This window comes from Monodon monoceros, unplaced genomic scaffold (assembly GCF_005190385.1).
Source record: "Monodon monoceros isolate NGI ecotype Baffin Bay Population unplaced genomic scaffold, NGI_Narwhal_1 Super_Scaffold_18, whole genome shotgun sequence".
Lineage (NCBI taxonomy): Eukaryota > Metazoa > Chordata > Mammalia > Artiodactyla > Monodontidae > Monodon > Monodon monoceros.
Genome location: NW_021703774.1, coordinates 70,036,565 through 70,064,279, shown reverse-complemented (window position 1 = coordinate 70,064,279; position 27,715 = coordinate 70,036,565). Strand labels below are relative to the sequence as shown.

The following is a 27,715-nucleotide window of genomic DNA, read 5'->3' as shown; positions in this document are numbered from 1 at the left end:
TGCTAAGGGTTGGGAGGGGGAGGTTGGGGGGGGGCCGGGGGCGGGGGGGGGGGGGGGGGGGAAGGGCGGCAGGAGGAGGCAGAGGGCTGCGGAGGAGGAGCCCCCCAGCAGAGAGCAGCGAGCCACTGACCGCGGCCTTCTGACCAGGACCGGAGCAGGGCCCCAAGCCCCCGGGCCTGGCGGGGGACGCGCTTCTCCCCACACCCGGAGCCTCAGCAGCTCCAGCCAGCGGACCCAAAGGCAGAGAGGTGAGTGTACCCCACTTTTGTCTCCTGGCTAGAGGTCCCCCATACTCGAGACTGCTGCAGTGTCCTTCGTCCGTCCTGTAAGTGGGACCCCCCCACACACACACACGCACGCAGACCAGATTCCCACCACTCCCCTTCCCTGTGCCTTCCCAACACTCCGGGTCTTTGGAATTGATTTTAACTGGGAGGAAAGGTAGAGAAGGAACTACAGCCGCCCCCAACCCAGGGCGGAGGGTCCCCAGAAACTTTCTCTGCACTTCTGGGATCAGACACACTGGCGGCTCCGGGATGGAGAGAGGGTGAGGCGGCGCTGAGCGCTCCCCCAGTCTCCTTCGTGACTTTAGGGGGAGACCCCCGACCCGTCCGAGTAGAGGGAATGGAAACGCTGACGGATTCTAACTAGGACAACGCTCCCCCCCCAACTCCGCGCCCCCTGGCGCGGTGGGTTGGACCCGGGCCAGTTGCATGGGGGGTGGGGGGAGCACAGGAGGAGCCGCGGCTTGGGGGAAAGTTACCGGCTGGACTATTCGGTTTCTTGCGCTTCCAGAGTCGCGCTCTCTCGCTGGTAGTGGGACTCAGCGACAACCTCCGAGCGAATATAGAACGACCCCTCTCTCCGCCTCCCCTCAATCCCACTCTCTTCGTTCAGGCTCCAGTACCGCCGCCACCTTTTCAAAGCCAGCTCCGGCCCCCAGAGCCCAAGAGCGAGGGTGGGCGACTGGGAAGAATTCTACCTACTACCCGTCCCCCCACAGGCGCCGGCGCACCTGCCCCTACCCGGAGTGGGGGTCGCTACTGTGTTGTTGTAGAACCTACTCTGAGCGCCGCTGGTAGAGGGCTGCCATTCAAAGGGGTGGGGGGCGCTGCTTTCAATTTCCAGCTTTCTTTCTCTCCTCCCACCCCACCCCAAGTAAGAGAGCGACGTGTCCCGGCCAGAGCGAGGGGGGGCCGGGAGTGGGGGGGCGGCGTGGGCAGCGGGTTGTGCCCGGACACGTGCCTGCCCAGGCGCCCCGGCCCTGCTGGTGTTTGGAGAGAGGGCGGGTCCCCTGCCCCCCGCCCCGCACAACCCCCACGTATCAAAGGGCGGCTGAGACGTGGTGAGACCTCGGGGCGCCCTGGGGGGCGGGGGGCGGGGAGTCTGGGTCCGGAGCAGGGGAGGGGCAGAGGCGCGGGTGCTAGCTGACCCACAGGAAACGAGCGCTGCTGACCTAGTTTGGGACACCGGAAGTGGGTGCTGGGGAGAGGGGGAGACCAGCAGGCTGTCCTGGCTTCCGGGCCAGGTGGAGGGCGTTCTTGAATTGACCCCCACCCGAGTGCCTTGGAGACCCCTAGCTGCAGCTGAGAATGGGAATGAGTCAGCGCAGCTATTCCGCCTTCCCCCAACTTATTCCTGGAGGAGGGAGACAGTTTATCAAGGGGCAGGGGGAGCCAGATTGGGCGGTGAGGGGTTAAACCAGGATGGGAACTCTGTTTCCTGAGGGTGCATGTGTATAGGGGGGTGAGCCTGGATGATTATGGGGTTGCCTTCTGCTCCCCACACACACACCAACTGGTTTGGTCACCCCTGTACCCTCCTGGCACTGCTGGGAGAGCTGGCATGGAGTGGGCATCAGGTTGGGAGGGGACAGTGGGCATATGGAGTGTTGTGCTGGGCTGGGAGGGACATATTTGTGACTGAGTTTGGGTAACGTTTGGTGTTCCTCCTCAGCGGTGACTGGGGAGAAGGGCAGGGGGCTCCCCCTGGAGCGGCTGATGAAGCAAGGAGAAATCTCTGTCAGTGCCTCCTGGCCCGGGCCCTCGGGACCCCGGCTCCCCCAGCGTGCCTCTGTTACATGGCTGCTGTGGGCACCGCACAGCCTGCTGGCACCCCCAGACACTGTCCCCTCCCTTGGGTACCACACCCCCCAACCTTAGCACAGGGGTCAAGAAGGGGTTAATACCACCCGAAGGGGGCTCTGGGGAAGAAAGAAGGCAGTGCCCACTAGGCTCAGGTGTCAAGGAGAGAGGCCTGCTCTAATGGGGTACTCTCATCACTGCTCAGCTCTGGCTGACATGGACCCCAGGGACTGGGAGACAGGTGCTGACCTCTTCCCCCTTCCCCATGGTGCCCCCTGGCACCCAGGGCCCCCAGCTCCTCCTTGGCCTAGTGCCTGCCCCGGGAGGGCGAGGCGGGCAGCGGGGGCTGGGCTAACAATGCACCATCGGGCCCTTTGTGTGCTTGCACTTGGCACCCTGGGGAAGGGTGGGGGAGGGGGCCCAGCGGGCATGGGGGGCGGAGCGCCTCTGGGGTGGGGACAGTGAAGGCTGGGGGAGAAAAGCAGAGAATGAAAGCAGGTGGGGAGGAAAGGGAAGTAGGTCAGATAGGGTGCTGGCCCCTCATTCCAAGTCAAGGCCTAGAGAACCAGCCCCTGATCCTATGGCTGCCCAGATGGCATCATGCTGCCTGAGGCACAGCCTAGTACTGGGCATTTGGGGTCAGAAGTCACTGCCCAGGGGACTGGTCAGATGGAGGAGGCCTGGCCTGGTACTGCCCCCTTCTTGGTGGCTAAGAGACCCAGTTCTGGCCTAAGGCCGAGGTCCCAAGACGGGTAGTGAATGGGCTCCAGGCAGGGCACTGCCCTCTGATAGAAGCCTCTGGGCCTGCTTCAGGGCTTCCTGCCTCCAGCCTGCTTGGTTCCCTGACCTTCCGAGAGTTAAGACTGCCCTGCCACCAGGCCTTGGGACCTATGCCTGTTTTGGCCTAGGACTGAAGAGGAGGGTGGGGGAGGAAGGTGGGGAAAAGCAGACGGATAGGACCCTGGCATGGGGTGTGCCTGCCCTGGCCTCTTCCCCCTCCTTCTGCTGAGTAAACTCGTGAGTAAACTTGACGTTTTGCCCGGACAGTTTGAAGTTGCCTCGCCGCCCCCCCCTCCACCAGTCCTGCCAACACACAGGCGGCCAGGCGCCAAGGCGGGCCTGGGGGACTGGGGGGAAGGGGTAAGAGCTACTGTTGCCCACCATCAAAGGCCTTGGAGAGGCAAGAATGACCCACCACCCAGCCAGACCCAGGTCTTGGCAAGAGTCTTGGCTGGGGCCTATAAGCATCTGTCCCAGAACCTTGGGGAGCCCAGGGAAAGTGGCCTGGAAGCAGAGCCTCTGCCCACTTCTGACCTCCACCCCCACTAAGAAAAGGCACCCAGCTGCCATCTGGTCCCCTGAGTTGCCACCGTTAATGTTCACAGGCTGCCTGGCACAAGGGGAAGAGCTACCTTTAGCAAATTCCACAGGGACACTGGAAAGGGCTGCCTTTTTCATTCTGTCCCACAGCCTGGGATGGGTGGGAGGCTGGTGGCCTTCCTTGGCATCTTAGCCCTCTCTTCACTGAGGCCTCCCAGTTGCCATGGCCTCAGCCCTAGAGGATGGCATCCTCATTTGCCAGCACAATTCCTTGACCTCACACCTGGGCCTAACCCCATACATGTCTCCTTCCACCATACCCATCAGGCCTGGCCCTAACCTCCCCCAACCCCTTCCTCTCTCTGCTAGCATCCTAGAACCTAGTCAGCTTTCAGAGCTCTCCAGCCAGCAGATACCTGTGCCAGATCCGGGAGTTGAGGGTGCCCTAGACAAAAGAGGGCTGGTGGCAGGTAAACGGAGCCAGTGACCCCCACAAACACACCAGTCTACTGTTACTTGACATCACTAATTCCTCTTATGCCTCCCCAGACCACCAGAATGGTGCCGAGGCCCAGCAGGGGGAAATGCCTTCCCAGTCCTTGCTGAGCTTCGGAGTGGGGCTCCATCAGGCCCTTGCTTTCGACCTCATGTCTCTGGCTTCAGTTTCCTTCCTGTTTCCACCACTCCCCCCAACTCCTCCCCACCCATATGCCCCTTTCAACAGACATCCTCTCCTCCTTCCTTCCTCCTTTCCTCCCCCTTTGCCTGGGAGGGGGTCCTCTCCCCCCACCATGGACCTCCTGCCTTGTACCTCTTCTAAACACAGTCCCCTTGGAGATTCATAACCAAGTCCTCTGCTCTGCCCTCCCCACCCCATCAGCAAGGCTCTGGGGAAGAGGAGAGCACTGGGCTTCTCAAGGGAACTACAGCTCCCAAGGTACATGCAAAGCAATTGTGGTGCATACTGGGAGTTGTAGTCCTCCTTGATCTCTCAATTTGGTTAAGTCTGGAAATTTTTCTGGATGGGGCTAAAAGTGGACTGGGATGATTTGGAATGTGGGGACCCTCTGCATCCCCCCACCTTGTCCTCACCATCTTGTTCCCACATGACACCATGTACCCATGATTGACATCCATCCCCCCAGCTGAGACATGCTACCTATTCTCACCTGAGGGCCCCACCCAAGAGATGCCCACACCCTGCCCTGCTGCCCCTGGCAGGGGTGAAATGGAGGGGCCCCATGAACTCCCTCCCTGCCCCCTGCCCTCTAGGCTGGTTCCCTCCCTTTATGGGGATCAAAGGGCAGAGAGCAGCCCCGCCCCACTCCCTCACAGGCTGCAGGCACTAGGGCACTCAGGAATATCAGGGACTTTGGTGCCCAAGCAAATGCTTGGGCAGGGGGAATGCGGGGAGGCTGGCGCCTGGTGACAGGGAGAGACACTGGCCCCCACCTTGGGGAGTAGAGCCTTCAATAACTGCTCATCAAGCTGGCCATAGCCCCCTGGGCTCTCTTTGTGTAGGCCCTAACCCGTGTGCTGCCTCTTGAGGAGATGGCTTGAGAACAGGGTCTTGTGCCTTATCTGTAGGACCTAAGGGCCTGGGCCCGCCTAGCTGGCACCAAGGCACAGGGGTGACCCTCCCCCACCCGAGGCCCACAGTTGGCATGGGGCGCTGGGAGCCAGGGGGGTAGGAGGGAGAGGAGGGCAGGACTGCCAGCATCCTGGTGGGTAGGTGCCAACCGGGCCGGGAGCTGGTGAGGGGCAGCAGGCCAGCGGCATTGAGCCAGCAGCTGTTGGGGGGAAAGGGGAGGGGATATTTTAGGGGGCATTTCTGTGGTGCCCCCTCCCAGCCCAGTAGGACTTGGGATGGCCTAGTGTCTGGGGGACCTAGGGCACACCTCGTTCCAGGAATAAGAGACCCCAGAAGCTGTTTAAGTGGAACTTTGTGGCCCACCCATCTCTGGGCTCAGAGCCCTCCTGAGTTACCCCTCAGGCCCAGGCGGGTCCCACCCAACCAGCCAGGGTGGCAGCAGCTTACGCAAGGGGTGGGGCTAGCTGCTTCCCAGCAGATGCCCCCTCCCGGCTCCTTCCTCTTTCGGTGCCCACAGCTCCCCCCATCTGTCCACCCCCCTCAGGCCAGCTCTGTCCCCCTGATCCTCCTGGCCATTGGGGGCTGGCACAAGTGCTGCCCCCTGGCCTGGTTGGCAGGGGCTGGTGCCCGGGCAAGGAACTGTGGTATGTGAGTGGGTTTGGGGTGAGGCATGGGGAGGGCGGGGTGCTGCCTTGCCCAGCCCCTGAGGGCCCCAGCCCAGTACAGAGTGGGGAGAATTCGGCCAGCTCCCAGGGGTGCTGAGGGACATACTGGGGTCTGGAGGGCCTCCCTGTGTTCCCCTATTATACCATATGCCCTGAGGGGCTGGGACCTAGGCACCTGTCACCCCTGGCACTGCCTGTCCAGGGTTCCCCTCCTCCCGCTTCTGGCCACTGCTGCCTCCTGTCCCCTCCCCTCCCTTCTTCCTTCTCCTGGTCCCACCTCCAGCTGCCTCTCCCATTGCTCCTCCTCACCTCTGTCCTCCTGGACTGTCCCAGCTCCTACCTTTCCTACTGCTCACCTTTTTCCCCTTTTAGGACTGAGAAAGGACGGGCCAGGGTGGATACAGCTGGGGCTTCGGGCACCACAGGCAGAGACTCTAGGCCCTCTCCCACGCTGCCAGGCCTCTGGTAACCCCTCCCTCCATCTGGGGGGAGGGGGGACAGCACCCAGAGGGTTAAGGCTGTAGGGGGGAGGGGCTGGGCCAAGTCGTGGGCGGCCCCTTTGAAGGAGGGAGCTGGAGCGGGGAACAGCCACCCTACCACCCCCCCAGCCCGGCCCTCCCCCACCCCTCCCAACCTGCTCCCCCCAGGGGCCAAGAGGAGTTGCCGGCAAGGCCCCTCAGCGTTCAGGTGAGTAGGCCACACTCTGGCTTGGGAGATCAGGCCCCAGGGGAGGCTTGGAGGCCTAGAATTGGCCAAGGGTCAGAGAAGGACTGAAAAACAGGCTAGGAAGAGGGTGTCTGAACTTCACAGGGGGCAGTTTAGGAACTGAGGGGCTGAGGAGCTGGAGCGTGGGGAAGCTTCTGTGTCTGGGGGACCCAGGAGGACAGGAGAGCAGAAGAAGGGGCCTACGGGAGCCGAGGGGTTGCTGGGCCAGGACAGGAGGTTGGACAGGCTGGCAGGGAGCCGGGCTCCGGGGATCGGGCCGGGGTGTCCTCTGGGGCTGGGGGGCTCAGGTTTCTGCTGGCGGCTTGGCGGGTGTGGGGTTACCAGCCAGCTCGGTTACCCAGCCCGAGACGCTAGACTGGGGGGAGGGGGTGGGCACAGGGCAGACCCTGGCACCCTGTGTGGTCTCCTCAGGCCCTAAGGGTATCTGGCACTGCTCCGGCAGACCCCCGCTGGGAACCCTGATGACCAGGGTCTGTCCAAGTGCACAGTTGCCTGGCCTAGGGTGGGCAGCCTCTGGGGAAAGTCCAGCAGCTCCAGGGCTGGAAATTCTGACGGGCAGAGAGGCCTAGGCTGTCCCCCTCACCCCACCCGACATCCGCTCTCACTGTACCACCCCCTCCCATCTTCCCCAACTGTCCCCCAGATTTTGGCCCTGTGCTTCATCCAAAATGGGGCCGTGGGTACCTTAAATGTGACCATCTCATGGCAAGACCAGGCCTTGGAGGGCAGGCCTGGCATCTTGATTTAATTCCTCTGCCCCTCTCCACACTGCGCCTGCCTGGGGAGAAGAGACGGGATGCTCAGAGCAAGATGAAATGGAGGAAGTGAGGAGGCTTGAGCGAGAGAACCAAAAGGGAAAAGAAAGGAGAGGTAGGGATGATTCCTCGGAGGCCTACGGACATAGACGCGGTAGAGAGGAAGCGGGAGCCTCGCAAGGGCTGAAGGAAGAAAGCAAAGGATGAGTCGCGGAGAGGGGAGACAAGGGTCCGAGAAGGCGGTAAGGGGACAGGAAGAGGCCAAGAAAAGGGGCCAAGAGTGGAGAGGGCCTTGTTCCCAAAGGACAAGAGGGGAAGGCTGGGGAAGACGGAGTTGCCCCCATTCCTTCCTCCGCCATCTTTTATCTCCCTCAGATTTACCCTGATGCGGCCTGAGAGGCTGTGGACTAGGGCAGTTGTCATGGAAAGAAAATGTGGGGGGAAACTGAGGTCTCCCTCCTGTCAGGAGCTGAAGCACCAGGAATTGGGGATTTTGAGGGAGGAGAGGCTTAACCCCCACGGCACCGGGAAGCAGCCAACTCCCCTTGCCTCCTTCCCCCTTCGTGGCTTGCGGTCTCTCTTCCCCGCCTCGGCCCCCAGGAAGTGTGAGTGCTGGGGGTGGTGAGGTTAGGAGGGGGAAGCGGCCTATGGGGGATGGGGAAGGCATGTACTAGCTTGGAGGGGCTGGGGTGGAGAGGGAAGGGCTCCATAAATGCCTAGGGCATCCCTGGGCCAAGGGCCTCTCCTTCAAAGCCATTCCAATCCTCAAGGGGATTCACCTCAACCCCTCACCCTGACTTCCCAACTGGGCAGGCCAGATGGCTTCAGCCCCTGGGCCTCAGAGGCCCTAAGAAGGGGTGAGAGAAGCTGGGGAACTAGGATTCCTGGGTCCCTGAGGACTTTGGACTGGCTGTCCTATTTCCCCACCCCCCTGGTCCAGCCACAGGCCAAAGCCCTGGCTTCGTGCAAACTTAGCTCCAAAAAAACAGGAAGAGAACCTGAGGCTGGAGTTGGGGTGGGGGTTGGAGGGGGGCAGAAAGGAGAAAGAAGTAAGGGGGAAGGGTGGCCGGCTAAGGTGGGAAGAGTGTCAGGCCTCTCCATCACCCTGGCAGGAGGTGTCACAGCCTGGTCCTCAACCTCCCTCACCCCACGTTGCTACACCTGGAGAGGACTGGCCAGGTCCCTCTCAGGCTCTCTGGCAGAGCCCAGAGGTGGGGGCCTCCAGGTCTGGGGAGGGGTGGCTCTGTGTGCCTGTGTCTCAGGCCCATATCTATTTTCTCCGCCGCTAATCCTGTTTCCGCCTGCTGCCCCCCACACTAAGCCTTACTCCCCTAATCCCCAGGGTGTAGGGAAGGGGGGCCAGCTTTATTCAGCTGCCCCGTTCAGGGCCTCATATTCCAGCTCTTCAGCTGGCTCGAGCCGGCAGTGTTGGCCCTGGTGCCCCCAGCCCTGCACTGGACACTGCTGGAGGTCAGCACCTGGAAAGAGTTCCAGCCTCCTTTTCCTTCCCATGCCAGGGCCAGTGCCCTCTACCTTTTGGTTTCTTGGTGATGGACACACCTTGGCAGGTGCCCTTGGGCACTGAGGGGTAGGTGATAGGGGCTCCCCCCTTTGCCCCCTCCCACCTTTCTAACCCCAAAGTCTTCCCCCCACCAAAGATGGGGCAAGCTTGACTCAAGGCCCAGTTTCAAGAGAGCTGCCCACCGGCTTGGCCGGTCTAGCAGGCCTGACAGTGAGGGGAGCCTGGGGGGTGGTGGGAAAGTGGGGAGAGATGGGGTGGGGCCCCCAGTTCTTCCCCCTACCAGGCAAACAGACCAAACAGACCTTGCCTGGCTCCCTGGCACAGCTGCCCCCCCGGCCACCACACACGCCCATGCCCACAAGGTCTTAGCAAGAGGGGGCATGCCAGGCTGGGTGGGGACACTTATGGGCGTCGGGGGGCTGGGCCCTCTGGGATACAGAGGTGGGAAGGGTGCCCAAGGTGGGGTGGGCATCCTGGCACCAGTGCCCCACCCTGGCAGAAAGAAGGGGGAAGCCTCCACCCCAGCAACCCCTCCCAGATGATGGGGCTAGGAGTATCCCCTTGGCCTGGTTGGCACCAGCCTAGTTCCAGGTGGCACCTAAGTTAGCATGGGTGCCAGAGCCCTGGGTAAGGGCTAGGGGAGTTTCCCAGAAGCTAGAGAACCATGTGAACACCTCCCCTTCCCATGTGTGTCCTCTGCCTCTCCCTTCCTTCATTGGTACCTCGTGGCCACAGGGTTAGGCCCAAGGGGTTAAACACCCACCCCTGCCCGAGCCCTGAGTGAGTTGCATCGTGAACCAGCCAGAGCCTGTGACCTGACAGCGGGGTCAGCCAATCAGCGCACCCGCCACACCAAGTTGCCTCGGAGACGGCCCTGGGGTGGGAGAAGGGAGGCGGGCTTAGCAGCGGGAATGGGTGGGGTGTGGAGGGAAGGAGGGAGAGGGATGGGGTTAGCCACGTGCCTGCGGGTGCCCAGCTCCGGGCCAATGGACATCGAGGACAGCCCCACCCATCCCCCTCAGGAGGGACAGCATTTGCTTGGTCCCAGGAGGGAGCCCACTGCTGCTTGAGTGGCCACTGCTGCTGCCCACCCGATTTTGTTTGTTTCTAAGTCCTGGGGCCATTTGCCTCTTGTACTATTTGTAAAGTACAGGTAGGAGAACCACAGGAAACTGGGAGTGCTCCCAGACTGCTTGGCCCCTAGGGAGAGAAGTGATTTGGGGACTTGAGGTGGGAAGGGGTGGGCTATCTAAGGGTGTCTGGCTGTGGCTTATGAGCCACATGGGTGCTGCTCACTCATGGCTTCCGCGCAGGCGTTCTGGTGCTGGGACAGGGAGGCAGGCAGAAACAATGCAGTTCTTGTGTCCTCAAGAGGAAACCTGTAGCCCTTGACTCCTCCAACCCCCCCTCCCAAAATCTTCCCCATCAATGGCCAACACTGAGCAGCTGTTGGGAGTGGCAGAGAAGACACTGACAAAATGTCAGTGGGACTTGCCCTAAGGATCATCTAGGTCAGTCTTTAATTTTACAGATGAGGAAACAGGCCTCCTCAGGAAAGGAAGTGACTGGTCCAAGGTCATGTAGCTAGTAGTAACCTGACTTCCTGGGGTGATTTGAGGGAGGGAGACAGACTTGTTTCCCAGCAGAGACCATCATCTGTGTAGTGGAATCTGCCTCTAGGTGAGGCCTTGTTTCTCCTTGCCAAGGCCAGAACATTTATTGAGCCCCTACTGTGTGTGTTAAGGCGTTGTGCCACCCACGGTCTCATTTAACCTTCACCACAGCCCTAGGAGTCAGGTGGAATGATCCCATATTGGAGATGAGGAAAGAGGTCCAGAGATGAAATCACTTGTTTAAGGTCACAGAGCTAATCAGCCACAGACTGAGATTCAAACTCGAGCCTGGATGACCCCAGAGCCCAGCTCTTTCCAGGCCCCAACTCTGTCTCCAGTTGCTCCAGACCCACCAAATGTCAGGGCTGAAGGGCTGAGCCCATGGGGCATCCATTCCCAGCCCCTCCTTGTACAGTGAGGAAATTGAAGCACAGAGAGAAATGACTTGCCCAAGGTCATTCAGCAAGATAGCAGCAGAATACTTATAAAGATGTTAAAAAATAATAATAAATAAATATTAATGGTATGGTTAAAAAAAAAAGATAGTAGCAGAGCCAGGACTTAAAGCAGATCTCCCCACTTCCAGGCCAGACTCCCTCTACTCCCCCTCCCCTCCCCTCCACCAGCCTCGGGATTGCTGGCAGCTCTGCACCTTCTGTGGCTCTGCCTTGGAGGGGAAAGCATAGAGGGTGAAAGATGGTCCTCTGGAGAGGGGGTACTCTCCTGACTGGATGGGAATGGGGAGGGAGAGGTGGTGGTGGTAGCCCAGTGGGGGAGGGGTGGGACTGGAACTTGGCCTATTGGCAGTGGGAGAGGGGGCGGGGATGATGCTTATCGGTGCGGGGCAGGAAGCACCCGCGCCAGCCAGCGACACCCCAGCAAAGGGTGGCTGCTCCTTGGCCCCATGGGGGAGGGGAGGATGTGGGGGGAGGGATGCTGGGAGCTATGTTTCCCTTTTGGCCTCTAGAAGGGGGGATCTAGAAGGGGAGATGAACTTTTAGTGGGTGGGGAAGGAGGAGGAGGAGGGTGCTGGGAAGCCACCTCTCAGGTTTGCATAGTGTTTTACTGTACACCAAATGCTTTAGGGAGATAACATAAGTTAAAGCACCTGACCTTGCCTTGAACAGTCCTTGGCGCAATGTGAATCTGAACTCTCTCATTGGCCTCTCTCTGGGCTGAGAGGAGGTTCCATCACAAAGGCTGTTACCCCACTTTTCAGATGACTGAGGCTGGCTGCCAGAGCCACCCAGAGTCCTTCAGCCAATTCTTCATGAAGCCTGAACCAGAACCCAGGCATCCTTTCTCCCAGTCCAGTGCTTCTTCCAAAGGGGCGGGGAATGGGGCAGGTGAAGCAGACGGGTCTCTAGGAAAGGCCAGAAAGGCAGGGCTCCTGCTCTCACAGAGGCAGAATAGTGCACAGTGCTTAGGAACACGGACTCTGGGCCCATCGCCTGGCTTTGAACCTCTTCTGCACTTAACATAGAAAGTCGCTTCACCTGTCTGCACCTCAGGTTCCTGTCTGTGAAATGAATGATAACTGTTACTTTAGAAGGTTGTGGAAGATGAAGTGGGTGTAAAGTACTTAGAAGACCATCTAAGTAGTCTGTAGTCACCTGGCCAACTTTGGTATATATCCCTTCCCTGGACTACCTTGCAGGGCTGAGCGCTCTTAACCTCCCTCTCTACTTGACTCTGCAGGAGAAGATGGGGAGCCCCGAGGACGACCTGATCGGGATTCCATTCCCAGACCACAGCAGTGAGCTCCTGAGCTGCCTCAATGAGCAGCGCCAGCTGGGCCACCTATGTGACCTCACCATCCGGACACAGGGCCTTGAATACCGCACCCACCGGGCTGTGCTGGCTGCCTGCAGCCACTACTTCAAGAAGCTCTTCACTGAGGGCGGTGGCGGGGCGGTCCTGAGCGCTGGGGGCAGCGGGGCAGCTGCCGGGGGAGCAGGGGCCGGCGTGTGTGAGCTGGACTTTGTGGGGCCCGAGGCACTGGGTGCCCTGCTCGAGTTTGCCTATACAGCCACACTGACCACCAGCAGCGCCAACATGCCGGCAGTGCTCCAGGCTGCGCGGCTGCTGGAGATCCCGTGTGTCATCGCTGCCTGCATGGAGATTCTGCAGGGGAGCGGACTAGAAGCTCCCAGCCCTGACGAGGACGACTGTGAGCGAGCTCGCCAGTACCTGGAGGCCTTCGCCACAGCCACAGCTTCAGCCTCGGGAGTTCCCAACGGTGAAGACAGCCCTCCACAGGTGCCCCTCCCACCGCCGCCGCCGCCGCCCCCTCGGCCTGTCGCCCGCCGCAGCCGCAAGCCACGAAAAGCTTTCCTGCAGACCAAGGGGGCCCGGGCAAACCACCTAGTGCCTGAAGTGCCCACAGTGCCCACCCATCCCTTGACCTACGAGGAGGAGGAGGAGGCGGCAGGCAGAGTGGGCAGCAGCGGGGGCAGTAGGCTGGGGGACAGCTACAGCCCTCCCACAGGGACTGCCTCACCCCATGAGGGGCCCCTGAGCTATGAGGCCTATGAGGGTGAGGAAGAAGAGGAGGAGCTGGCATATCCCCCGGCCTATGGGCTGGCGCAGGGTGGCGGGCCCCCGCTGTCCCCAGAGGAGCTGGGCTCAGATGAGGATGCCATCGATCCTGACCTGATGGCCTACCTGAGTTCCCTACACCAGGACACCCTGGCACCAGGCCTAGATGGCCAGGACAAGCTAGTGCGCAAACGCCGCTCCCAGATGCCCCAGGAGTGCCCGGTCTGCCACAAGATTATCCACGGGGCTGGCAAACTGCCACGCCACATGAGGACCCATACCGGTGAGAAGCCCTTCGCCTGTGAAGTCTGCGGTGTCCGTTTCACCCGGTGAGCACCAGTGGGGAAGGGGTGCAGCAGGGGCCATGTCGAGGGGGAGGGAGGAAGGGATTAGGAGACCCGAGGTATGGAGGCAGGTGATCCTGGAGGGACTGGGGTGGTGATGCCCAGGGTGAGGAGAGAGACCAGATGAGGGAGACCAGGAGAAAGAAAGTCAAGGGAGGTAGGTCTGGGGCATGAAAGATGTGGCTGTGCTGGAGGCAGAGTGGGTGGTGGCCGGGCCCAGTTAAGCTGCAGGCACGTCAGCAAGGGTCTCCTGGGGCAGTAATAGGGAAACGAATGGTGGGGGACGGGAGTGGGACGAGGCCTGGGAACCCGGCCAGGATGACCCAGGGATCGCATCCTGAACCGTTTCCTTGCCCCTCCCCCTTGCCTGTGCCAGGAATGACAAGCTGAAGATCCACATGAGGAAGCACACAGGAGAGCGCCCCTACTCATGCTCGCACTGCCCAGCCCGCTTCCTGCACAGCTATGACCTCAAGAACCACATGCACCTGCACACAGGGGACCGGCCCTATGAGTGCCACCTGTGCCACAAGGCTTTCGCCAAGGAGGACCACTTGCAGCGCCACCTCAAAGGCCAGAACTGCCTGGAGGTGCGCACCCGGCGGCGCCGCAAGGACGATGCGCCCCCTCACTACCCCCCGCCCTCTGCCGCCACCCCGACCCCTGCTGGCCTCGACCTCTCCAATGGCCACTTGGACAACTTCCGACTCTCTCTGGCTCGATTCTGGGAGGAGCCAGCCCCTACTGGGCCCCCAGTCTCCACCCCGGGGCCCCCTGATGACGATGAGGAGGAGGGGGCACCCACCACACCTCAGGCTGAAGGTGCCATGGAGTCCTCTTAAAGAGGGACGAGTGGCCGAGCTGGAGCAGCACGGGGCCCGGACGCCCATGCTGAGCAGCGGGAGTGTGCAGCAGAGACGGCGCTGGGGTCCGGGCACTGAGCCTCCCTGGCATCGGAAATTGGGCCCTTCCCTCAGAGCTCTCATTCCAGTTCCAAGCTGAGAAGGTTTTGCGGCAGAGGCTCCCCAGATTGGGGTGCTCTCCCAAGGAGTGATACATACGATATTATGTATATATTTACAGCTCCATTGTAAAGGTGGGGTCCCTGTCCCCAGCTGCTCCTGGGGAGTAGAAGCAATAATGTATTTCTGATTTGTGGGGTCCCTCTTCGGCTATGCGGGTTTCTAGGGGGTGGGGGGCTTGGGACCAAAGCCTTGCCCTGCCCCCATGCCCCTTGGGGTTTTGGCTGTGTAAGGGGGTGAAGGGCTGCCCCTCCCTTTCGAGACCCCTCCTTCCTGGTTTCTGTTCCCTTTTCCTGGCAGTGAATTATGCAAAGGGGGGCGGCAAAGGAAGGGTAAGTGGGGGAAAGCAAGGTAGAAGCTTGAAAGACTGGGGGACTGGGCCTGTAAGGAAGGAGCCATCCTAGTCCCCCTCCGCCCTGCTCCCAGCGCTGAGTCATGGGGTCCTGGAGAAGGGGGCGGGGTGGCCTGATTGGTTCGCCCGCCCCTGGGGGCAGCGGGAGGGGCCCCGCCCAACTACGGGAGCTGCTGCTGGTTCTCCTCCCCTCCCCTCCCCTCCCCTCCCGAGTCGCTGGGCAGGGAATGTCTTGTTCCCGCCGCTCCCTCCCCGGGGCCAGAGGGCAGGGCGGGCCGGGCGGTGGCCTACCCTCTTCTCCTCCCCGCCCAGGTGCAAGCCGGAGCCGCCGACACTGCTGCCGCCCCTGACTCACGCCGCCCCCGGGCTGGCGCGGTGCAGGGTGTGGGACAGGGTGAGGGGTTGGGGGCAGCCTTGCGGAGAACGGACGAGCCGGCGCCATCTGGCGGCCGTGCCCTGCGCGGGCGAGCGCCCCTGGCGGCCACTTCCAGCGAGCCGTCTTCTCTCAACCTCCACCACCCCAGCTGGTGAGCGGCGCCCCCTTGCCAAGGCCGGGGCAAATAGCTTCTTGCTTGGCCGCAAGGAAGGTGGGCTGCGGACCTGTGGGAAAGGGATCCTTTCCCCAGACCCTTGCCAGCCGGGCTTCCTTTTGGGTCGGGGAGAGTAATCCCCTCACTCTACCCTTAGGATTGAATCCACCCCCGGTCTGTACATAGCCTTTTCTGTTGGTCTTGTTGAAATCTAGTTTCAGATTTTTAACTACCCAATTCTGCTGGGGGTGGGGGTATCTCCTCCCCACCTTCCTCGCTGGGTGCTGGACCCCATTCTGCCTGGGCTCTGCCTTGCACTATTTCCCCTCCCTGGCCTGGCGGCTCTTCCCCTTCCTTAAACAGGGCAGGTTCAGGGGCCCGGTGCTCTCCCGCCCCCCCATGCACCCCCATGCCCATTTGCACAGCTGCCCAGGTACCCCCAATAGTGGGGGGGGTCACAGGGAGGGGGTAGCGGGACCAGTCCTTGTATCTATTTAAAAAGTGATGATGTAATATATTGGGGTAGGGGGAGGTCGGGTTGCCCTGGGCCTCATCTTAGCATTTCAGGTGATGGGAGAGCCCAGGGCTGAGGAGACCTGGGGCCTAGCCCCAGGGAGTGAGGACAATGTGGCCTCCCCCCTCCCCCCTTGCGGCTTCTCCACTCAGTGCCTTACGGGGTGGGGGGGAGGCAATCCCCCCTCTCCTGTTCCCCTCCCCTTGCCCTGCCCCCCACCTCGGGTGTAAGTGACAGGAAGAAATAATAATTTAAGATTCACACTTGTGTCCACCTTTGGTTTCTTTATTTTGGAGATAGGTGGGAGGGATGGGGAGGAGAGGGAAATGAGAGACAGAGGGACTGGGGTTCTGAAGCAGGGAAGGGGCTGCTTTGGGGGCAGAGGATTTCTGAGGTGGTCAGGAGGGCTGAGGGGGCATGGGTATGCTGACAGACTGGGCCTCACGTGGGCGCTGCTACCTGTGCCTCCTCTTCCAAGGCCCCTTTTCCTCATCCAGGTCACTAGCGAGGAGAGGAAGGGGGGTGGCCCAGTCACCAACATTCTGTTTTCACAGGTGCATTCCTGCCTCCTGCCCCTGCCCCATCTGTTCAGATTTGGCTTCTGTTATCTACCAGCCACTGCTGCTCTCACAGGCCCCCCCCCCGCCCCAAGGCAAACCAGCTCATGGCTGTAGATAGCTTCTGATTTTAGGCTGAGAGATGAGTGGGCAGCGATTTGCCCAAGGTCATGTGGGTAGTAAGGGCAGAACCAGCAGTGACCTTGGGAATAATAGCTGCTCAAGGCTCAAGCTATCCTCTCTGGCGACCCAGCTTTTAACTTCACTGAGCCCTCTGGAACCTCTAAAAATAAAACTTTGCTTCCCCTTCAACCCCTCAACTCATTACTACTTCCAGTGCCCCATTCGCCCTGGAATGTGACCACTGGAAAGTTTTCTTTGCAGTCCTCCCGAGTGGAGGTTGCTTGCCTTTCTCAAACTCGGCAGGCCTGTGGCGTATTGCAAAGCCCCTGGCTGCCATGGCAGCTACACCCCTGGGCTGCGGCTCTCCCCAGGCCTCGCAGACACCCTGCCATACCCATCCAGGTGCTGGTACCAGACTTGGGCTGTTGGCGAGGCCCAGCCGCCTCCTCACTAGTGGGCGGACTCTTCCAACACTCTGGCCTTTCAGTCCTCAACCTCCTTGGCCATAATGACCTTCACCTCTGCTCCCACTCGGACCTCACCCTCAACCTTGGCCACTCTCTTCATTTATCCCCAAATTCTTCCCAGGCGTGGCCCATCCTCAGTGTCCCTCCTGGCCTCTGCTCTAACACCCCCGTCGAGACATAGACCTAGGACTGCCCCCTGGGGTCTCAGTACCTTCTCTTCCCCAAAGTCAGTCATCTCAGACACTCTTGACTAAAGACACCCCAATTCTCTCCCCATCTTATCCTCCTGACCTGCCCAGAAAAAACCTTCAACCCTGGAATCCTGTTCATGGCTACCACATTTGCTCGAAAAAAACCGCATAACCGAGCACGCTGGAGTCGGTCATTACACGTTATGGTTTTCAACTTCATCTGAGCCTGTAATGCTACCTGGAAATCTCTTAACCTCCCCTGCTGGCTCCTTTGCACAGTCCCCAAGGCAGATATTTCAGCCTCCACCACCCACTCCTTGAAACTTTTATTCCACTCCCAGACCCCTTCTTTGCTGTCTTAGCAGGTGTGCTTGCCTCCTACCCCCGCCCCCCACCCTCCCTGAGAAGAGCAAGGCCACCAGACTGGAGCAGGCTCGGCTCTGCTCAGAGGAACATACCCTCTCCCCTCCTGCCTCAGGCGAGCCCGCTCCTATTTGAGGCCACCCTGTTCACCTGGCCTTAGATCCCATCTCTCTGGCATCCCTCTCTCTTCAGCGCTCTCTTTTTCACCTCTGAAATGCTCCAATCTCCCTATACTTGGATAAAGAAAAATCCTTTAGGTTCCCTTCAAGCTATTCTTTTGCGGTACGCGGGCCTCTCACTGCTGTGGCCTCTCTCGTTGCGGAGCACAGGCTCCAGACGCGCAGGCTCAGCGGCCATGGCTCACGGCCCCAGCCGCTCCGCGGCGTGTGGGATCTTCCCGGACCGGGGCACGAACCCGTGTCCCCTGCATCGGCAGGCGGACTCTCAACCACTGCGCCACCAGGGAAGCCCCAAGCTACTCTTTTGTTCTATGAAGCTAACTCCCTCCTCTTTACCATCAAGCTTCCTTTTTTTAACTACAGCAGTTATATTAAAAAGAAAAAGAGTTCTCAGACTTCTTGCAACAGTGACACAGAGCCGCATACCCCATTTCTGTTTCTGAGTCTTCTCTACCAGTCACCCCCCCTCAACCCATTAAGACTGGTGTTGGCCTTCCCCACACCATGAGAAATGTTCCCACAAGCCACACCAAGGATTTCTCAACTGCCAAACTCAATGGCCAATCTTCAGGCTTCATCCTGCTTGATCATCTCACAGCGTTTGATATGCTTGGCTCTCTGTTCCCGAGCCTCTCCCCTCCTTGGCTTGTGATTGAGCCCCTCAGAGTTCTGTCCCTGTCCCCTCCTCTCCTGCCCTGCCCTCTGCCAGGGTGATCTAGCTCATCCTCTCTCTTACAGTCTCTAAGTCAACACCCCCCCCACCACCAAAAGACACCTCTGGCCCAGAGCCCTGCCCTTTTCTAACTGTCCCCTGGGCATCTCCCGCTGGATTCCCTACAGATACCTCAAAGGTCTCGAACTGGGCCATTCCTCTTTCTGCAGAACCTGTTTCTCCTCTTGCCTTAACATCGCCCAGTCCCAAGCATAAACTCCCTGTCATTCTCAGCACCTCAATCCTGAGGCCATCACCAACTTTTCCTGAGATAAGACAGCCTCCTCTCTGGTCTCCCTGTTCCTGCCCAGCCTCCATTCTGCCTCCTTAGCTTACTGTCCTAAAAGACAAATATGATTATATCACTCTCTGACTGAGGATCTTCAGATGGCAAAGTGAGGCCCTCTCCCACCTCTCCCTGCCTCATCTCCCAGCGTGCTCTGCGGTCTCCACCCGGCCACACATACACATCTCCCTTAGCTCCGCCCGCCCCGGAGCACCCGCGCACCTCCTAAATGTCTCACGTTCTCCAAACTCACACACAAAAGCCTCGCCCTGGAATGCTCTCCTCCACTCCTCAGCCTAACAAACCCCCCGGGGTGCCCCCAAACCCACCTCTTTTTTCACTTCTTCTATGAAGCCTTCATTAATATCCCCCATCCCAAATTGGTTGTTCTGTCCTCTGTGCTGCCCAGAGCCTGCTTCACTCCTTGATCGGGGCGCTCTCCACATTTGTCACTGATCTATTTGATGTCACTCTCCCCCACCATTTGGTGGGCTCCTCCAGGGCAAGCCTCCCTTCCCTCCCCTCCCTTTATCTCCATCTCCAGCTCTAGCAGAGCACCAGGCACCCAAGAAGCCCTTGGTAAATGTGACAGAACATCTTAGGCCTCCCAGGCCCCAACTCCTTCAGCTTTCTGCTCACCTGAATTCGGAGCTGGAATCCGATAAGAGGGGCCTGCCCAGCGTTTCTTGGAGCCATTGCTGCAGTAACACTTCCTGCTCAGGACCCTTTCTGCGAGCTGCCGCCAGCCATAGGCGGGGGCCGTCCTCATCACTGGAGTCCCTGGAGAAGCCTCCCGTCTCAGTAGCCCACAGAGGTCCTGGGGGAGGGGTGGCTGCTCCCACTGCCCCCACAGACTCCGGCCACCCCGTGTCACTGAAGACTCACAGCTCCAGGTCCAGCTCCTCCTGGTAGGAGAGGGGAGATGCACACACGGAGCAGGTGTTGTCCAGGAGGCGAAAGCAGGTGAGACAGAAGAGACCTGGAGGAGGCCCGGAGGAGAGGAGGTAAACTTGTACCCCCGCAACCACTGTGCTCCCCAGCTTTCAGCCCTTGCCTCCCCGACCCCACCCTTGGGAGGACCATCCTCATCAAGCGGTGCACACTAGGGAGTTGCTGCAACGCCACTTGCATATAAATTCTATTTGCACCGGAGGATTAAGGCTCACAGAGAAAATGAGCTACCTGAGGGTTCTGTGTAAATGAGGACATGCATAGTAATGAAGGGAGGGGTACAAAAGGTAAGGTACAGGAGAAGTCCATAAAAGAAGGACAACAGCTGATTGTCATATGCAAATGTGGTGAGTCCCAGAAGGGAGAGGCAGACTCCCCAGAAGTCTCACCTCGGCAGCCTGGGGTACTGCAGGACACCGAATTCTCTGTGTCCCCCTCATCCTGGGGCTGCCCGCAGCCCAGGCAGTAGGCCTGGTGCTGCCTAGAGTGGCTGATAAACGGAGCCAGGCAGGAGCACCTGAGGAGAGGGGTCCCAGACACTAAGCAGGCCAGCCCAATATATCCAGACAAAAATGTAATTCAAAAAGATACATACACCCCTGGGACTTCCCTGGTGGCGCAGTGGTTAAGAATCTGCCTGCCAGTGCAGGGGACATGGGTTCGAGCCCTGGTCTGGGAAGATCCCACATGCCATGGAGCAACTAAGCTGGTGTGTCACAACTACTGAGACTGTGCTCTAGAGCCCGCGAGCCACAACTACTGAGCCTGCAAGCCACAACTACTGAAGCCTGCGCGCCTAGAGCCCCTGCTCCACAACAAGAGAAGCCACAGCAATGAGAAGCTCGCACACTGCAGCAAAGAGTAGCCCCCACTCGCCGCAACTAGAGAAAGCCCGTGTGCAGCAATGAAGACCCAATGTAGCCAAAAATTAATTAATTAATTAAAAAGATACATACACCTCTATGTTCATAGCAGCACTATTCACAATAGCCAAGACATGGAAACAACCTAAATTTCCAAGGACAGATGAATGGATAAAGAAGATGTGGTACATATATACAATGGAATACTACTCAGCCATAAAAAAGAATGAAATAATGCCATTTGTAGCAACATGGATGGACTTAGATATTATCATACTAAGTGAAGTAAGTCAGAAAGAGAAATACTATGTGATATGGCTTATACATGATATCTAAAATATGACACAAATGAACTTTTATGAAACAGAAACAGACTCACAGACATGTGGTTGCCAAAGGGGAGGGGGGTGAGGGAGGGATGGAGTGGGAGTTTGGGGTTAGCAGATGCAAACTATTACATATAGAATGGATAAACAACCAGGTCCTACTGTATAGCACAGGGAACTCTATTCGGTATCCTGTGATAAACCATAAAGGAAAAGAATATATATTAAAAAAGAGTTTATGTGTGTGTGTGGCTGAATCACTTTGCTATACAGCAGAAATTAACACAACATTGTAAATCAACTATATTTCAATTTTAAAATTAATTAATTTTTTAGAAAAAGCAGGCCAGCCCAGCCAGCATAACTAACACTTGTCTTCTCTAGCACCACCCTCCAAACCAAGGGTAGCGCTTCCTGTAGGCAAACCTCCATCCCTCTGACTATAGCAACAACATCCCTGCTTCCTGTCCTCCTCCTTTCACTCCCCACCCCTAAGAATTCTCATCCCCAATCCATTCATGCATGAATGCCATGGAATGAGCACCGTCTTCAAACAAACCTCTGGACACCTAGGAAGGACAGTGATCCATTCTGACCTCTGGCTCTTTTTCTACCCCCTCTCACTCCACTTCATATAAGGAAGGACAGTGGGCTCACCGCCTGGCCAGCACCTGGAGGACACTCATGTGGCCCTGGTCAGCTGCCCGTCTCCTCACCGATCGGTGCAGGGCAGGCAAAAGCTTGGTTCGGCGGCTCAGAAGTACATTGTAGAGGTAGGAGATCCTCTCCTGCTGGAGGGGAGGTCAAGGAAGGGGTCCCCTTGATCTTGTTTCTTCTACCTGGAATGCCCTCTGCTCCCGCCTCACTCCCTACCTTTGCCTTCTGTCCAACTCCTATGAATCCCTCTAGGCTTGGCTCCATGCCCCTTCCTGGGGGAAGACTTTGGGACTTCCCTAGGTGGATTCACCCATTCCCTCCTCTGGATTTCCATAGCACTTTATTCATTCCTTAATAAAAACACTTTTTTCATTGTAACATCTGGTTAAAAGACTGTCCGGCCTGCCTCAAGACTGTGTCTGGTTCACCTTGGCATCCTTGAGGCCAGCACGGTAACTGGCATACGGTAGATGCTCAGTGAGTGAGACATAAATGAGTAAACAAATGGTGAGTTTCCATTCACACCTCAACATGTTAACATGGCTCCTGTCCCACCAGGGTTTTAACAAAACTTTGGAGGCAAGCTTTGTCTCAGAAAGTCTTGCCCCAAGAGGCACCATTTCTGCCATCTGCAGTCCAGATCATTTGCTTTGGGGTTCAACCAGAGGAGAGAGAGCTGGGCTGCTGAAGGCCTCTTAACTCCCCCAAACCAAGACAGACAGCCATGAGCTTAGCAGCCTGGGGAGGGGGGCAGGAACTGGCCGCGGACCCCTCACCTGCTCCCGGGATGGGTAGTAGGAGGCACAGATGACCCGCCGCAGGCGACTGACATAGCTGCCGAACAAAGTGACGAAGAAGCACAGGCCATACATGACACCTGGGGGCACAGCAGACACAGTAAGCCACTGCTGGAGGGCACGAGGTGCCAGCCACGCTCACCCTCAGCAGTCTGTGCCTCCTTCCCTGAATGGTGTCTATTCCCCCAGTGCCCTCAGGGGTGTGGATACCGATGACTATGTAACCAGTGGTGTTGGGCTCCGAGGGACGCAGGAGGCAGCGCTGGGACAAGATGGTGATGTTGCCTTGCTGCAGGACATCAAATGCCGACACCAGGTCGCGGTAAATCTTCCCAGTAGAGCCAGTGCCTTCCACAGTTATGGATATTAGCACAGGGCCTGGCACCAAGACACTGTGTGAGGGATGCTCTTGGCAGCTGCCCACTCCACCATGCCGGAAAGGCCATACTTTCTGGAGGGTGGAGAGTGGACAGTGCAGGGCATAGAGATGGCCCCCAGGCCCTCAGCCAGGGGCCTTGGACACCCTAGGCACTCTCATGGTGCCCTGGGGCTTAACATCAGCCCTTGGCACCTGGGACTGGCTCCATGGTCCAGAGCTGGCTGGCACTGGTGCCTGGTCTGCCTTCCCAGGCTACCAGATTTGAAATGACCTTAATGGTGAGTGAGTCCATCCCCTGACTCTGTGACCACCCAGAAGCATTTATTTTAAAGCATTTGCCTGGGGGAGGAAAGGATTGGGAGTTTGGGATTAGCAGATGCAAACTATTATATATAGAATGGATAAACAAGGTCCTACTGTATAGCACTGGGAACTATATTCAATATCCTGGGATAAACCATAATGGAAAAGAATAGGAAAAATAATATATATATTATGTATAACTGAATCACTTTTCTGTACAGCAGAAATTAACACAACATTGTAAGTCAACTATACTTCAATAAAATTAAAAATTAAAATTAAAAAGAAAAGAAGCACTTGCTCAGCATTGACTGTGTAGCGGGTACTGAACTAAGTGTTTTATGGATTGTTTAGGGTTTTTTTTGTTTTTTTGTCTTTTTTGGCTGCATTGGGTCTTCGTTGCTGCGTGTGGGCTTTCTCTAGTTGCAGCGAGCGGGGGCTACTCTTCGTTGCGGTGCGCGGGCTTCTCATTGCGGTGGTTTCTCTTTGTTGTGGAGCACGGGCTCTAGGCGCACGGGCTTCAGTAGTTGTGGCACGTGGGCTCAGTAGTTGTGGCTTGTGGGCTCTAGAGTGCAGGCTCAGTAGTTGTGGCGCACAGGCTTAGTTGCTCTGCGGCACATGGATCTTCCCAGACCAGGGCTCAAACTCATGTCCCCTGCGCTGGCAGGCAGACTCTCAACCACTGTGCCACCAGGGAAGTCCCATGTTCTGGGTATTTTTTTTTTAACTTTTTCTGTTGGGCCTCTGGTATACAGGATTAGATTAATTCTATTCTGTGGTTTGTGGCACACACTCAGTCAAAGGTCCACCAGCCACTTAGCACATGTGGTCTCATTTACTCCTTACAGCCACCCAGAGAGGTTGCTACCATGATTGTGTCATAGTTCAGATGAGGAAACTGAAGGTCTGGGAGGTTCAGCAAGGTTGCTCAAGGTCACCACCTGGTAAAGGACACTACTGAGATTTGAACCCAGGCCAGTCTGACTTTAGAGCTTGTGTTTTTAGCTATTCTGTTATGGTATAATCTTGAACTGGACACAGGGGTTACCAGGCAGAGGATAGAGCTGGAGGAGTGGCAATGTCAGGGGCTGGTAAGTATGAATGACATGGGGACATTCAGGCAATCCCCCAGGACTGAGGAAGCTAAGGAGGTTCAGGCACTCACTGCGGGCCACGATCTCCCCCTGCAGCTGGTACCGGGCCAGGTCCAGGACCCAGAAGATGGCATAGTCCAAGAAGACCAGGAGGAAAATGAGGAGGAGGTGCCGGATTAGGTGGAAGGTTGCTAGGATGTAGAAAATCTGCTCCCACTGGGACAAGAAGATGGAGCCTGGGTAGGAGAGAGCTGGTCAGGACGACGCTCCCCAGTTTTCCCACCCACCAGAACCCAGCTCCTACAGAGATATCCCTCCTGGAGGCGGCTCCTGCCCCTGATCAAGCTGGAGCCTGTCTGCTCATCTGGAAGATGTAGAAGCTGTGAGGAACCCTGGGCAAATGTGGGAAGCACTCTTTGTGGGCAGGGGCACCGTGGCTAGAGGTGCAGGCCTAGCATCTCTACCTGGGCCTGGTGGCCTATTTCCAGTCTCTAGGAATCCTCTCTCCTGAGGCATCCTTGATACCCTTACCTGGCCCCCCACTTCACAGACAGCACTGCCCACCCCGCCCAGCTGCATCACCTCCATATCAGCAGAGGCACACTTCCTGCTCGCCACCCTGCCCCCCACCAAAAGCCTCCCCAACTTCACTTCCCTTGCTCCATATCCACTCCCTACCCATCCTTCCCTCCGTCCTGACATCCAGGGTGCTCCCAGAAGCATCATCTTCCCCTTCTCTCTCTGTCTGCGTGCTCTGAGGGACCCTACTTACCCCTTTCAGACTGACGGCTCCCCAAAGACAGGGTTGTGTCTCCCCCCAGCCGGAAATTTCCATCAGCTCTGGCCTGTCTCCCCTACCTCTTGTCCTGCCCTGAGCCTGGCCTGTGCATGGCACTCCTGGGCAGGGCAGTAGGGTTGGGGGAATCCCTGGCCTCCCTTAAGGGTCCCTGTCTCCGGGTCCTCAGGGCCCTCACCCGGCTGGATGTAGTGTCTGGCCTCACGGGCACTGAGTGGCAGCACCGTGGGCAATCCCGCCATGGAGTGGACAGCATCCATGCGCAGGAATCGGCTGGTGATGTAGAAGTTGTCGAAATTGTCCCAGTTCAGATAGCGGTACCGGTAACACAGGGCTCTGGTGGGCCACACGTGAGGCCCCTAAGCACCCCCCGACCAGAGCCCCCAGGGCAGGGCACCCGCCCCCGCCCCCAACCCTGCCCCCAAACTCCAGCCTCCCAGGATGCCATGGGCATGGGCTGGCCCCCCAGCAGCCCTAGCTCTCCGCCCTCACACCCGTCTTCCATCCGCTCACTGGAGGTAGAGAAACACGAGCAGCAGAGGCGTGGTGTAGCCCATCAGAGCCAAGGCCTCTCGGACGCGGTACAGCTTCATGCTGACAGCTTCGTGGAGGTCCAGAGCCACCTGGGACAGGCTCCGAGAGGCATTGAGATCCACAGAGAAGTGGTGGGTGGCTGTCATGTTGAACTCAAACTCGTGACGCACCTGGTTAATCAGCCCCCTCACGGCTGAGGTGCGCGGGTCCAGGGGAGAGGCAAGCAAGGAGAGTTAGGACGGGGTCGGGCTGCGCTCGGGAGGGGCCCGGTCAGCCCAGGGGTCCCACGGCTCACAGGCTGGCCGGGAACCCTCAGTGTTGGGGCCTACAGTGGACTGAGGAGGGGACAAAGTCTCCACAGTCTATGCCACTGCCGCTGCCTGCCTAGCACCAGCCTTACGTCTCCACAACGACCATCTCAACGACCTGCTGCGGGGGCAGGGGACCCTGCTTCTCTCCCCAGCTCCCGCTCTCAAGTCAGGCTTTGAGGAAGCACCTCCTCTTCTCTGGGCCCCAATTTCCTAATCTGTACAGTATGGACACTGGCCTGGGTAACCTCTTGAGGTCCTTTCCTGCATTTTCATTCATGGTCTGGGAGCACTCCTGGGCTGGCACATCCTGGGAGGAGGGAGGGAGACCTCTCAGGAGCACCGCATGCAGCAGGGCCACGAGGGGATCACTCACGGGTGACAATGCTCTCGCGCAGGAAGGTTTGGATGTACCCGGGAATGATGCAGAAAACCTGGGCCACTGAGAGCCGAGACCGAGTGTCAGCAGGGGCAGAGACACACAGCCTGCCTCTCCCACCTCCAGGGACCTTGCTCTCACAGGGCCCCCTGCCTTTTCACTCTTCCTACTAGCCTCCACACTGGCTCAAAACATTTTGGCTTCTCCTTATTACCCCACCCTCTACATTGGTTCCTCCCTATCTGCCCCCACCCGATCCCACAAAGGGCGCATCATCCTTATTGGTCCCGTATTTATTGCCCCCCATTGGGCCCCTGGGCCCACCCTCCCACCTGGCCCCTACATTTGCCGGGCCCCCAATCCTGCCGGCGAGCCCCTGGCTCTCTCACCACTGGCAAGTCCACAGAGCATCAGCTTGAAGGGCATGAGCACATAACACAGGTGGTAGGCTTGTGGTATGACCTGCATGCAGCTGTCCTTGGCGTCATCGAAGACCCGAGCACACTTCAAGTAAGGGTTGCCCAGCTCCGAGTTGCACACATCGCCGATGTGCAGAAGCCAGTACCACACGTTCCGCAGGGCCCTGGCTGGGGATGGCTGCGGGGCTGGTACCCAGGAGTCCTGCAGCACCTTCTCGGGGGGTGGGTGGGGAACACCAGGACAGCACCCAGAGCTGGAGAGGCTCATGGTCAGGGGCCTGGCTGTGCTATATCCAGTGGGAACTAGTCAACACCCAGGCGGGGCCCAAAAAGTCCTGGACTGGGTGTGAGGGTGAGGAGACTGGGTGAATTTTGACCCTCCACAAACAGACATGTTAATGTACTGACCTATGTGCTTCACGCCATCCATGATTGACCGGAAGAACTTTCGGACCTGGTCAGCCACCTCCTTGGCCTTCTGGGCAATGGCTTTAATCTTGTTCAGGGCACCTGAGAGGTGGGGGCAGGGGTACTGTCGGAACTCCTCTGGGGGCTGGTTCTCACCATTGCCCTGGAGTAGGGAGTGGAGGGGGCCTGCCACTCGGGAAATGGGCAGCCTGGATGCTTGGGTCTGGGAAATAGTTCATCTGGCGGTGGAGCAGGCCAGAGAGCGAGGGTCAGGGGGTCTAACAGGGTGCTTTGAGGTTAGGGCCCAGGACCAATGGAGAGGAATGAAGCCAGAGGACTGTAGAATGTGCAGGACGAGGGGGAACTTGTGGGTCCGTGGAGATGGGCGGCCTTACTGACGAGGGGCTGCCTGGCCCTCTCCAGCACTTCGGCGGTCTGGTTCAGGGCCAGTTCTGCCCCACAGGCCACAGCCTCGCTGGCCCGGGTGAAGTTGCGCAGGGTGTTGGCACAAGGCCCTTGCAATACCAACCCAAAGGTAGCCACCAATAGCAGTGTCCGGCCCTGCTCTGGGGAGAGAGCTCCCTCAGAACCAGGCCCCCAGCCTGACACATGGCGGCATATACCATACAAGTGCCTTATAGAAGCCTTGAGAGTACTTCCCTCAACCACCCTCTCCCTCAAGATCCCTCCTGCCCCAGCCCCTGCCCCAGGGCCCACCCCTTCCACTGGGTGCCAAGCTTACTGGAGAAGGCCTGGGGCAGCAACAGGAGAACGGTGACTCGGACCTGGCGGGAGAATCCCATGCCCAGACTAAGGAAGGTGGCCAAAGTGAGGGTGCCCACCAGGCAGCCCCAGGGGCTGTGCCCTTCCACCAGCAGCTCCAGGAGCCCATAGGCTGTGGCCAAGGACAAGCCCAGGATAAAGGCCCCCGTGCTGCGGACCACGGCCCGCGCCATGCTCGGCTCCTCTGCCCCCAAGGGGTGCACAGCATCCTTCATGACTTTGGGCATGGCTGCAGAGACTAAACGTTTCCCTGTCTCCAGGAGA

At 58.6% G+C, this 27,715-nt stretch overlaps 2 protein-coding genes across 5 annotated transcripts; one reads left to right on the top strand and one right to left on the bottom strand.

Moving 5' to 3' along the window:
- Positions 1-46: 46 nt before the first annotated feature.
- On the top strand, positions 47-15,839 carry ZBTB7B (zinc finger and BTB domain containing 7B). 4 transcript variants are annotated; one of them, XM_029229745.1, is made up of 3 exons: positions 47-248; positions 11,975-13,143; positions 13,535-15,839. In XM_029229745.1, the coding sequence occupies exons 2-3, from the start codon at positions 11,981-11,983 to the stop codon at positions 13,998-14,000; spliced, it is 1,629 nt and encodes a 542-aa protein (XP_029085578.1). In that variant the 5' UTR covers positions 47-248; positions 11,975-11,980; the 3' UTR covers positions 14,001-15,839. The 4 variants fall into 4 exon arrangements, with proteins under 4 accessions (XP_029085578.1, XP_029085581.1, XP_029085580.1 ...); XM_029229748.1 differs by lacking the exon at positions 47-248 and adding an exon at positions 257-547; XM_029229747.1 differs by lacking the exon at positions 47-248 and adding an exon at positions 6,799-7,256.
- A 22-nt stretch (positions 15,840-15,861) lies between these two features.
- Positions 15,862-27,678, bottom strand: DCST2 (DC-STAMP domain containing 2). Its single transcript, XM_029229743.1, is given in 16 exon segments — positions 15,862-15,938; positions 15,941-16,077; positions 19,094-19,234; positions 19,340-19,433; positions 19,795-19,922; positions 21,252-21,382; positions 22,028-22,128; positions 22,259-22,426; positions 23,896-24,060; positions 24,799-24,956; positions 25,134-25,347; positions 25,839-25,904; positions 26,231-26,428; positions 26,669-26,770; positions 27,064-27,234; positions 27,411-27,678. Coding segments are annotated over 16 exon segments (2,319 nt in total).
- Positions 27,679-27,715: the final 37 nt, after the last annotated feature.

Bases quoted from the DNA above. Each gene is read 5' to 3' on its own strand.
- ZBTB7B (XM_029229744.1), top strand. From the start codon at position 7,345: ATGAGTCGCGGAGAGGGGAGACAAGGGTCCGAGAAGGCG. The intron at 7,384-11,974 runs GTAAGGGGACAG...TTGACTCTGCAG, and splicing joins GACAAGGGTCCGAGAAGGCG to GAGAAGATGGGGAGCCCCGA. The intron at 13,144-13,534 runs GTGAGCACCAGT...TGCCTGTGCCAG, and splicing joins TGCGGTGTCCGTTTCACCCG to GAATGACAAGCTGAAGATCC.